The sequence below is a fragment of the Coptis chinensis genome, chromosome 6, assembly GCF_015680905.1.
Source record: "Coptis chinensis isolate HL-2020 chromosome 6, ASM1568090v1, whole genome shotgun sequence".
Classification (NCBI taxonomy): Eukaryota; Viridiplantae; Streptophyta; class Magnoliopsida; order Ranunculales; family Ranunculaceae; genus Coptis; species Coptis chinensis.
The window spans coordinates 26,548,089-26,560,419 of NC_141461.1; the positions used below are offsets into that span (position 1 = coordinate 26,548,089).

The window sequence follows — 12,331 nt, forward strand, 5'->3', positions numbered from 1 at the left end:
GGGATCTTGTTATTTATATGCTATTCAATCATTCAGTCCCAACAACTTATAATTAGTATAGTAGGTGGGTGAATTAATTTTTTTTTGCCCACCCAATTTATCTCACCATGCTCATGACATGTCATAGTAACATGGGATGCTGGTCATATTGAAGTCTTGAAATTTGCTATTCACTTTTCATTCAGAACCACAAGTGGAACTGACATCACTCCAATTTTAGAGGTTGTCTACCCCGAGAATGTCTTCATGGGCCATTGGATGTGTGATCTAACCGTCTAGAAATATAAAATCCTCTCATTTTCTCTCTCATCATTTTTGTTTTTGATTTTCAGACCGTTAGATCACACATCCAACGGTCTGCAGACCCTCATCCCTATGAGAATCCTTACGTAGCTCGAGCCCCAATTTTATCATTTCCGTATTTCTTATGGGCCCATATATAATGAATGGCGCTTGACCTTAAATACGTTGGATTTTAGTTTGGTCCTTTAGGCCGAGCCATTCTAAAGAAATATGTAAATTCCATAATTCCATAAAAAAGGAAATAAATGTTTTAGAATCAATCTGAGATATTCTCAACAGCATCTTTCTTAATATGTTGTAAATCATATATTGTGTATTTGTTATTTATAGAAATTATTAGTTGTAATTGTATTATAAATAGATATTAATGAATTATCTTTACTCACCTTGAGTTAGTGAGGGTCACGTATGACCAAGATATGATTTTGGAACCTAATTCCAAAATCTATGTCGATTTTACGGTTCGACAACTTTGTTCCTCGCGAAGAACACGAACTCTAATAAGAATTCAATTGAGAAAACCTTTCTCTAACACTCAAACTTTATTATTCAACACTAACCATGGCCAAAGGCATACAACTCAATTTATACCTTTCTACAACTTTGAAAATAGAAATCTATTCTAATCAAAATAGAAACATTAAATTTGTAATTAAAATAACCCCAAAAATAGAAATAGCCTAACACACCTAGAAATAGGGGTGGGCAATGGGCCTGGTCGGGCTAGCCCGACCCTAAACATTTAAAAGCCCCTTAGATATTAAGGCCGGGTCGGCCCGGCCCTAAAGTCAGCATAGAGTCGGGTTGGGCCGGGTCATAAGTTTTAAATCTCAAGCCCTGACCCTACTCTAAGCCCTCTTTAAAGGGTTTAGGGTCGGGCCTATATATTTTCTTCGTTTTACAAATGCCATTTTCGGATGAAAGTTGTTTTTGGTTTTACGTGTTACAAATTTACAAACTTTGTATTTCGCTTTTAATGGTGTGACGGAAACTTTTAGTTCTAGACTTGGTTTGGATGTGAATAAAAAATATAATTTATAAAAGTAAGGGGAAAAATAAATTGAGAATAATAAGTTATAGACTTTGATTTGATGATCAAATGAATAAAGTCTTATTTTTTTTTATCTTAGTGCTTCATTGTTTTTTAATGGCTACTAGATATGTTGACAAATTTTGTTATATAAAGACAAGTTATTGAAAATATAGCGGGTGTAAGTGATAAATTCTAAAGGACAATGTTATTTTAATTTAAACTATTTAACAACGAGTTGGATAATTATAGACGTGTATTTATAGTGAAAATGTGAAACTATAACTAGGGCTTGGTTAGTAATTTGAATAAAGGGTCGGGCCTATGTTTCAGAACCTTAGCCCTAGCCAAGCTACCCTAGAAAGGCCTTAGGGTCGGGTCGGCCTTGCTCTAAACTCTGTGAGGGCTTTAGTTATGAGGGCTTTATAGGGTTTAGAGTCGGATCGGTCAGGATCGGGTTAGGGTCGTTACGGCCAAATTCCCACCCCTACCTAGAAACACTAATTAGACTCAATTCCTAAAAATCTCTAAAAATACTAATAATCTTTACTCTGTAAAGAAAACTCCTCAGGTAACAGTAATGTTTTGGGTCGACTGGATTTTTTCTTCCAATTTTATCCTCTTTTATATTTTCTATTTACAATGCTCTAATATGATCTTATGTGTAATTTGTTATATTTAACAAGGGTAAATATGCAAATATAATATTCAAATCTAATTAGAGTGGTCAACAAGTGCGACTGGGCTTATGCTGGAATTCGATGGGCTTTTTTGGTACTGGACTTCGGTTGCAATTTGGTTGGGCTTATTTTGACTAGGCATCGGTTGTAATTTTTTTAAAATCAACATTGCCACATGTATGGACTGTACTTTTGTTGGGCTTGCTTTCATGGTTTGGTTACTAGCATGGAGCGTGCCCAAAATACTAGTAATAATAACTAATTTGGGAATGATCAACCCTAAGATGCATTGGTTAGAGTTCTCAAAACATTCTTATAGTATCGGAGCCATCCACATAATTAAGTGTGTGGTTCATATTTTTTTTTCATTTTAATTCCTTCCGACATTAATATTGGGAACTATGTTTCTCTCAAACTCACTCAAAGCAACTTCCTGTTATGGAAAACTCAAATCCCCGCGTTGATTGAAAGCCACGGAACTGCTCGGCTTTATCGACGGTTCTATTTCTATACGCCAGATAGGGAAATCCAAAACTCAGAAGGAAAGAGGGAGGTGAATCCAAACCATGAGTCATGGCTCATGGGTTCGTACCGATCGGCTAGCAAAAGCATGGCTTACATGCACCTTGTCAGAGGAGACACTTGCTTTGGTCATTGGATGCGAAAATCCCATAGATGTGTGGAAGGCGCTTGCTGATGCTTTTGCTGAGGACTCCGAGTCTAGGGAGTTTGATTTGCTCCAACAACTTCAACTTGTTAAAAAAGGTACTTTTACCATGGATGAATACCTTAGAAAATTTAAGAGTATTACTGACAACTTGAATTCCATTGGATTGGCAAACCGGTCAGTGATAGAACGATGGTGTTCATTCTCTTTTGTGGGCTTGGTCCACAATATGAATCCTTTACCTCTTCTATGCTTAAGCCTCCAGTACCCTCCTACAGAGAGGTTGTTCCTTTGCTTCAAAGCCATAAGTCACGAGTCCAAAGTTATATAATTGAGAATCCAAACCACTCTTTAGCTTTCTATTGTCAACAATTCAATAATAAAAGAAAACCAAAAGGAAAGCAACACTTTAACTCTAAGGGACGTGGTTTCATTCAAGCTGGGCCACAAAGGGCGATCCAGAATAACGGAGGAACTCCTAATTCCTCTGAAAGCATAAATGAAGGTGATGGTTCTCTTACTTGGCAAATTTGTAATAAGCCTGGGCATAGTGTATTAAAGTGTTGGAACTGCTTCAATCAATATTTTATGCCGGAAGATATTCCTAAAGCTTTGGCAGCAATGAACTGTTGGGGTCCTCACCATGTGCTGGTACGACTTGGTGGCATCGTCCACATGTGGTTTGGGCGCATCGTTTGTAGTGGTCTGCAGCCATTGTTAGGAGCAAATACGGACTTCATTCCCATGATCTGCCCACACATTGTTTGGAGAAACATCATCCCGAACTCACCATGTCGTTCAGGATCTGATAATTCGACATTGGCATGTCGGTTGGAACCGGAATTTTAAAATACTATAAAACCAAAGTTAGGTTTTTGAGCAACAAAAGTTTTTGAGAGAAATCAATTTTGAGTGCAACCAAAATTGAGAGGAAACTCTTGCAAAGAGAAAAACTTTTAAGGAGAGAGATAAGTAAAGAGAGATCTAGTAAATTGGAGACACTTGTGAGGAGTGATTGTAATCTTCCTAGGATCTTCCCATACTTATTAAAGGATTGGCTATTGTGGACGTATGCATAATTGGCCGAACCACGGTAAATATTTTCTCATTGCGTTATGATTTTACTTTACATTGCTATTACTTGTTTGTGATAGTTAATTTCATTGTTTAGAATAGATGTTGTTGGTTGTAGTGAAAACTTATATTTTTTTATTAGAGTTTAGAGTATTCATATTCAAACTATCTTAGTGGGGATCAATTGGTATCGTTTTCCCCAACAAGTGGTATCAGAGCCGTGGTTAGATCAATAAAAAAGATTGTTGTTCTAAGCTTTGCTCGAAAGATGTTTGATTAAATTCGTAAGAGGAGGTTTGAGTTGAAATAGTTTGTTGAGATGGGTCATTCTATAAACACTCGCATGGCTAGTCTAAATAGAAGTAACTGCACTATTTGGAAAACCAAGATGGAATACTTACTTTATTGCAAAGACTTAGCACAACCCATTGAGAATATAGGAGTAAAATCGGATGCATTATCTACGACTGAGTGGAGAAAGCTTGATAGAAAAGCTATTGGGTACATTCGACAGTGGATTGACAGTAGTGTATTCCACCATGTATCCCAAGAGACTACCGTTTTTAGCTTGTGGAAGAAACTCGAAGACCTCTATGAGAGAAAGTCTGCCGGAAACAAAGTGTTACTCATTAATAAATTTGTTAATTCGAAGTACAAAGAAGGTTCTTTAATGTATGAGCATCTTAATGAAGCGCAAAATACCATAAATTAGTTGCATTTGATGAAGATTGATATATATGGGTGACGAAGTTGAGGCTTTGTTACTATTGAACTCTTTACCTGATAGTTGGGAGACTTTGATTGACAGTTTCTCTTGGTGGAGCCGCTAAGGATAGAATCATTTAAATGAAAATGGTTACCGGGGCATTATTGAATGAGGAGACAAGAAAGGGTTCATGGAGTAGCTCCTCTCACTCAGAGATCTTTGGCACAGAAAAATAGGAGAGAGGTAGGAGTAGAAAGCCACCTCATTCTAGAGGTGATGGCAGAAGCAAATCTAGGGGTGAATCTAGAACTCTTAAGAAAGAGAGACAATGTTACTATTGTGCCACCAAAGATCACTTCAGATATGAGTGTAGAACACTGAAGAAGAATGAGAAGAATAACTGTGTACATAAAGACATGGTAAAGAGGAATGGAAGCACAAGTCAAGATACTACTGCAGTAGTAGATGATGATCTAGTGGAAATTATATCAGATTGTGGTGAGTGTTGTGTTAGTACCTTATGTCAGGATACAGAGTGGGTGATAAATACCGGAGCATCTTATCACATCACACCATATAGAAGTTTCTTCACTACCTACAATTGTGGGGATTTTGGTGAGGTGAAGATGGATAACAATGGAGTTTCGAAGATCGATTACAGGCATTGGTGATGTTCATGTAGAAACTAATGCCGGTTACACCTTGACACTCAAGGATGTAAGACATGTCTCTGACATTCGACTAAGCCTAACTTCCACTGGGAAGTTAGATGATGATGGTTTCTAGAGCTCGTTTGGTAATGGGGTAGGGAAACTATGCAAATGTTCCTTTGTGGTAGTTGACACGTTGTTTTTATGGTTGAGAATGGTATGTAAGATTATGGATGATGATGGATGATGGATGTTGATAATCACTTTTTAGCTGATTTATATCAAGTACCTTGCTCTCAAATCATTGTTTGAGTAGCTTGAGCAAGGTTTCGTCCCATGCCTAACATTTAAGCACTCTTGGTTCACAACTTCACTCAATTAATCACAAGAAACCTTTATGAGCGAAAAGGATTTTGTTGGAAGTTTTACACTACACTTACTTTAAATTCACTTTCAAATTACAATCAACAACTTAATTCTAAATTTGCTTAGAGAAGATAGAGAGAGAGAAAAAGATGTGGAAAGTTATATGTGGAGGATTAACTCCACTCATGCAAGGATAACTACCATTTTTAATCAATTCATTACAAGAACTATAATCATTATTGGGTTCATAGACAAACCCAAGAATAATACCAAGTTTGATCTCTAGTGGATTTATCTTATCTCTAAGACAACCTACTAGCATGAGGACTTATTATGGTACTCTATCTCTAGAATACCCTAACAAGTCCTAGCTTGTTATTAACATAAACTATTTTGGAGTTGATGTTGATAACAAGCTTGTGAAAAATTAAAGTAATGAAAGACTCCATTAATGGAGCTTCTCTTCACATGAGCATCATCAACCCTCCATAGAGGATGGTTTTAGCTCATGATCCTAGGACCTATGAACTACTCACAAGAGATACTGAAAAAGAACTAGAGATTGAGAAGAAGAAGAAGAAGAGAGTGAAGGGCTACAAGACCACAAATCACAAGTAAATTGACAAGTTTATTTAGAGCACCACCCCTCCTATTTATAGTTTCAAAAGAGTGAAATGGGTGGCCAAGATTACATATTACATTTTCAATCCAAAGGTTATAAATTAATCTACTTTTATAATGGAATTTATTTAATCTAAGTAGAGAAAGTGGGTGAATAGTAACTCCCATTACAAGATAAATAATTAGGAGTGGTTTGTGCATGTATTAAGTGGAGAAAATGGGTGATTATATAAGCTTCCATTTAATGACATCATGATGAATGATAATTGAATTTTTACTTTGTCTTGGTTCGGACCTATTTTAATTTTCAGTCCAGTAAATTGATAGAACCTATATACCATTGTGTAGAGCTTGTCGCGCTGATCGTTTTGACAGGTCACCACCCAAAACGGAGTTCCACTACACCAGAATGGTCAATTCCTAACATACCATTTTTTTCATTTCTAACGGATATATATGTTACCAATTTCCTTATGGATATATCCGTTACTTCTTAATTTTTTTGTTAGTATATATCCCAATTTATTTTTTTGACCCAACTTTTAATATGCTTTACCGATAAAAAAAGAAAAAAATCGAGAAAAAAGAAAATAAAACAAAAGCCTAAAAGCCAAAAGTCAGAAGAAAGTAAAGTCCAACTATTTCGCCTCTCCACTCTCAGAGACAATATCGTTCAAAAGCCATTTTTATTAACCTCGCACCAAACTCAGAAACAATCTCCATTACCCATTTCAACTCCACAGCAGTTCAACAACTACTCTGGGTTTTCAGGTATGTTTTTTTTTTTTTTTTACTTGTATTAGGACTTTTAAGAAATGCGATAGTTTTCTTCTTAAGTTTGGTGAATTTATGTGTCTAAACAACCATCGATTTATTAGAAATTAATGGTTGTCATCAGTTTGGGGTGGCAATGGTTTTCACCAGATAGCTAAAAAGAACAACCATCGGTTTTTAAAAATAAAAACGTTCTGACACCTATCTGATGCATGATATTTGTTTGTTGCAATGCTTTGTAAAGTTTGGTCAATCTCGTTGCAAAAGATGACATTTATTAGACTGAAAAATAAGATGGGCATATTAGTGAACAACTTGTGCATGTCTAGAAGATGGAATCATGTGGCTACTGCTATTTGTGCACCATTGGGTACTTCAATGATGAGTCATGGGAATGTATTTTTATTCCCTGAGAATGATAAAAAATTGGAAATGCCCAGTTTTGAGTTTGGTAATAATATTGGGTCTATGGAGCTCATGGCTGTTCCTAAAAGAAAGGTAATCTTGTTTTTGAGTAAAAAAAGTTGGTTCCTTTTCCTGGATTTTGGGTGTGTATAAATGGGTGATGGTTGTTTGTGCTTTTGGTGATTTATGTTCATACATTAATTAGTATTGCTTTGCTAGGATTTCCGTTTCGATAATGTCTTTGAATGCTTTTTCGCGTTGTAGTTCAAACGGAAATGATTTGAAGACTGGATGACCTTTACCTGATTTGAAATGATTGTCATATTCGTGTTTTTGCATAATTATTCATCTTTTACTGCTTTATGTTTAATCAATAATATGTGTCAAATGTTATAGATAAACATTGTTTGGTATGAAAGCTATAGTTACTTTGTTAAAGGTATGAAGGGTTTTCATTTCAGTTAAGCAGTTCTAAATATCTTAGAATGCACGATTTGATTGAGAATTCACTGGAAAATACTGATTGATTGTATGTTTATCTATTCATAGCATCCTTAACTTGTTGTTGTCTGTGATTTGTAAGTGGGAGTAGTGCATACTAGGCAGTTAGCTTAGAAAAACAACTGTAAGATAGAATTTTCTGAAAATGTTAGTGTATGACACTTATCCATTGTGTAGATGTTTTTTCTCATACTTGATATGTTTCTTTTTTGAAGGGTTGACTGATTTTCTCAAAAGTTTCACTTGTTGCAGCTAAGTCTAATTTTGAGGTAAAATATTAATCTTTATTGGTTTAATAGATGTGGTTATAAAAGTTTGCTTCTTTGTTGGTTATGTACATAGCTCCTGGATTACATACTACTTGAAATGCGATAATTAGTTGTTGAGGACATAAGAATATAACTAGGCTATACCTTTTCTTTTAGGTTGGTGCATATTTAATTTCATTAGTTGCCTTGCACTAGAATAAATCAAATCAATAGGTAGTGCTAAAGCAGCATCTGTACTCACAAATACAATTTCCTAGTGGCTCTTTCATTCTGAAAAAATATGGGTGCATGACATATATTCATAGTATTTGTTAGTTTTGAGTTGTAGATATGGTGGAAAATTATATGTTGCATTAAGTGACGAGCTATACACCTGCAAAATTTAGTGTTCTAACCGCTTGCCCCTTTATGGATTGAAAACAATGTTACCTGCATTTGAATCTTATGATGCTATTTGTTTCTTGCTTTTTGGTTGTGCTTGGATAGCTAGTTGTCTGTTATTTATACTGATCATTATTTCCCTTGGTGTCTAAATATAGTATAGAATGTCTGAACCAATAAACAAAGAATGGATGAGTGAAAAGGAAAGAGGCGCCTGATCCATTCTATGGGAGTCGAGGTTTTTCTTAAATTTGCAAAGTGGAAGTTGGGTGGGAAGAAGTGTCCTTGCCCATGCAAGAAGTGTCGAAATAGGTATTGGTTGAGTTATAAAGATGTTGAGCACCATTTAGTCTCAAACGGTATAGAGAAGTCCTATTATGTATGGACTTTACATGGTGAGGACTTATCTAACATTGCTGTTCATCCTCCAGTGGTTGCAAATATTGGAGAAAAAACCATTGGTGATGTTGCTATTGAGATGGAAGGCACCGAGGAAGAAACTATTGGGGAGGTTGGGATTGGGATGGGAAACTTTGTTGACTCTTCTTTTGGATTGCATGAAAGAGTTGTGGGTGATGGCAGTCTGGGACCGGAGTTTGATGAGCCTTATGTTCCTGAAGCAGACTTAGGAAAGAGGTATTATGAATATAAGAAAAAGGCAACTGAAAAATTGTATCCTCGCGATGTGAGGGTCCCGACAACTCTCTCGCACTTGTAGAACTTCACAATGTAAAGAAGCAATTTGGTTGGTCCGAACCCGTATGACAAGATTTTATCCTTGTTGAGGCGATGGTTGCCTAAAGATAACACACTCCCGAGAAGTATCCAAAGAATGAAGGAGATGTTGAAAGACTTAGGGATGAAGGCTACGTGCATTCATGCGTGCGAGATCAACTGTATCTTATATTGGAAGACAGAGAAAGATTTGACAGAATGTCCTAAGTGCCAAGCTCCAAGATATAAAGTTAAGGAGGGGGGTAAAGGGAAGAAGAATTCTAAGGAGCCTAACAAAGTACTGAGATATTTTCCTTTAATTCCAAGACTTAAGCGGTTGTATAGTATACCGTGGATAGCACATGAGATGACATGGCATGCACGAGCAGAGACTTCCGTGGCTTATATGTGTCATCTAATTGATTCGGGCCAGTGGAAAATTTGTAAAGAAAAGTGGCCAGACTTTGCTAATGAGCAGCGCAATGTTTGGCTTGCAATTGCAACCGATCGGTTTAATCCGCGTGGCATTCAGTCTACTAGTTATAGCTGTTGGCATGTCATCACTGTGCCTTACAATCTCCCCCCTTCCATGTGCATGAAATTAGAGTTTTAGATGTTGTCTTTTCTTATACCGGGTCCGAAGGCACCAAAAGGAGACATTGATGCTTTTCTTGAACCTTTGTATGACGAGTTGAAAGAGTTGTGGGAAAGAGTGCCAGCTTATGACATGAACAAAAAAGAAGACTTCACTTTGAAAGCTATACTAATGTGGGGGATCCATGATTTGCCCACATATGGAAACTTAGCGGGCTGCGTAACACATGGTTACAAAGCTTGTCCTATTTGTGGTGACAACACTTCTTCCATATATTTGAAGTATAGCAGGAAGAATGTATACCTTGATTACCGTATATTCCTTAAAGGTAATCATCCGTTCAGGAGCGATAAGTACTTGGACTAGTGGGTAGCAAGAAAGAGGAGCGTAGAACTCCTCCACAACGATTAAATGGTGATGCACTTTTGCAAACATTGAGTTATGTGAAGTATAAACCTGGTAAAAAGTGGAGAGAGGTGGTCAAAATGTGGTTAACGACAATGAGGGTAATGAAGTTACATTGGCATGGTACAGAAAGTCCATATTGTTTTTCCTTGTTTCTTGGATTCATCATAAAGTTCGGCCATGTTATTGATGTGATGCACAATCTTGAAAAGAATGTTACAGAGCACATACCGACCGCGATCCTTAGTAAGAAAGACAAATCAAAGGATCTTGACCGGCACGAGAGGATATGAGGGGACTTGGCATACACCGAAATCGTGGATGCAAACCGACCACGCAAGTGGGAAACAAGTTAAACCTACAAAGACCGTTCATTCTAGATAAAGCGAGAAGATGAATTTTCTTAAAACTTTAAAAATTTGAAGCTCCCATCGTTTTTCATCTAATCTGAAACATAACATCGGTCTTGATCCACCTTGTTTGTTTTCAGAATGAAATCACATGATTATCATGTGATTATGTAATATCTTTTTCCCGTGCTACTTCAACATGCTTTTCTATCTCATCCTGATTTGCGGAGAGCTCTTCACCAGATAAGCTTATTTTTTAACATATTATGTTTGAAAGTTGCAATTCAAAAAGAAATCCAAGATGCAAAATACATGGTTGCAGAGGCATTGTGTGTGTTGGAAAAGCACTTTCCACCATCATTTTTTGATATTAGCATTTACCTTGTTGTGCATCTAGCTGACGAGGCATTGATGTGTGGCCCAGCTAGAGATCGTTGGATGTATCCGTTTGAGAGGTAAATTATGCTTCTTTCAATCTCCATTATTTTTGTCTCGGTTTTAAATAAAATTAATAAATGCATTTATGGGTTTATCGCTTAAATAGGTCGATGAAGGAGTGCAAAGATATACCTAGTAACAAACGATTTGTTGAAGGATCGATTACAGAGTCGTATCTTGTCTCTGAGTCTGTTAAGTATGCAATGGAGTACATTCCAAATCCACGGCGCAAAAATCACAAAAGCACTACTGGTGAAGTGTTTCTAGATGAAAATGATGAATATATTGATGAAGGTCCTGTGCTTGAAGGTAAAGATGTGATTTTGTCGTCGGAGAAATTTGTACAAATCCGTAGATGGCTACTTTTTCGGTTGGAAGTCGATGGACTTGACGATCATTACAGGTGTTAGTTCTTCACATGTATGTCTATTTCTCCATAATAAATTGACAGATATATACTAACTTTTTTGGTTAAATTGTAGTGAGTATCGCGAGTCTTTGCAATCTAGTTCCCAAGGCAGTAGGAAAAGGATAGCGAAGACAGAAGTAGAGATACAAACATATTTTATCGACTGGTTATATAATAAGGTATTACTTAATGGGGATAGGAAGATACGATTTTTATATTATTTACACTTTTTGAATTGTGTTATGTTTTCTTTGTGTAGTTGCTGGAGAATGATGACACTTCATCTGAATTGTGGTTCTTTGCTAGAGGGCCATTGTTCAAAGCTAAAACTTTTCGAAAGTATCACATTAATGGTTATTTATTTTCTACTAAGTCTCACGATGAGACCGTTCTTACGCAAGACAGTGGTGTTTGCATGAGTGCAATTACTACATTCACATAAAGTAGGAAAGATAAAAATCCTATCGATGCATCTGCTATGTGGTATGGGGTCATCAAACAAATACTAGAGGTGGATTACACAAATTTCAAGGAAGTGGTGTTTTATTGTGACTGGGTTAGGGTGGAAGATAAGACCAATGGCTGTAAGCTATGCCCAGACTCTAACTTATTGATGGTAAATTTTAATCGGCAAGAGCTCTGACAAAATGTTAGATGAGCCGGCCATTTGCACCAAAGAAGCCCATCAAGTGTTCTATTCGAGAGATCTGAAAAATCCTGATTGGTGGGTGGTCATACATTCACCAAGGCGAATGACTAGTCAAGTGGACCAGCTAGAAGTACCAGAAGACTTTCAATTTACTCTTGCACAACAACCTAATTTGAGATCATTGTTAGAACCACGTCAATGATTGTAGTGTGTGTAGTTGTAATTTTGAAAACATGTTCAAAATACTAGTTTTCTCTTTTGATGATTATGTACTAGATTTGGTTGCTAATTTTTTGATATCCTGGTTAATTTGATAGTGCTCTTCATTTACTTTTTCTTATTTT

The 12,331-nt window shown here is 36.5% G+C and overlaps 1 protein-coding gene across 17 annotated transcripts in view; it reads left to right on the plus strand.

The window, feature by feature from the left end:
- The first annotated feature begins 2,275 nt into the window (after positions 1-2,275).
- The window catches only part of LOC147492360 (uncharacterized), a 29,306-nt gene continuing 19,250 nt past the window's right edge, over positions 2,276-12,331 (plus strand). For 9 of the 17 annotated variants that reach the window (XR_015198114.1, XR_015198121.1, XR_015198115.1 and 6 more), the window contains exons 1-3: positions 2,276-3,773; positions 6,446-6,868; positions 7,993-8,046. Coding sequence is in view for 5 of the 17 variants with exons in the window: in XM_086565093.1 (XP_086421219.1) it covers positions 10,903-10,946; positions 11,036-11,332; positions 11,412-11,517; positions 11,598-11,780 (630 nt within the window). In the remaining 12 variants the exon portion in view is untranslated. Of the gene's footprint in view, positions 3,774-6,445; positions 6,869-7,992; positions 8,047-10,888; positions 10,947-11,035; positions 11,333-11,411; positions 11,518-11,597; positions 12,318-12,331 lie in introns of those variants that run through there. The other 8 variants (XM_086565093.1, XM_086565097.1, XM_086565094.1 and 5 more) reach the window with 8 other exon arrangements.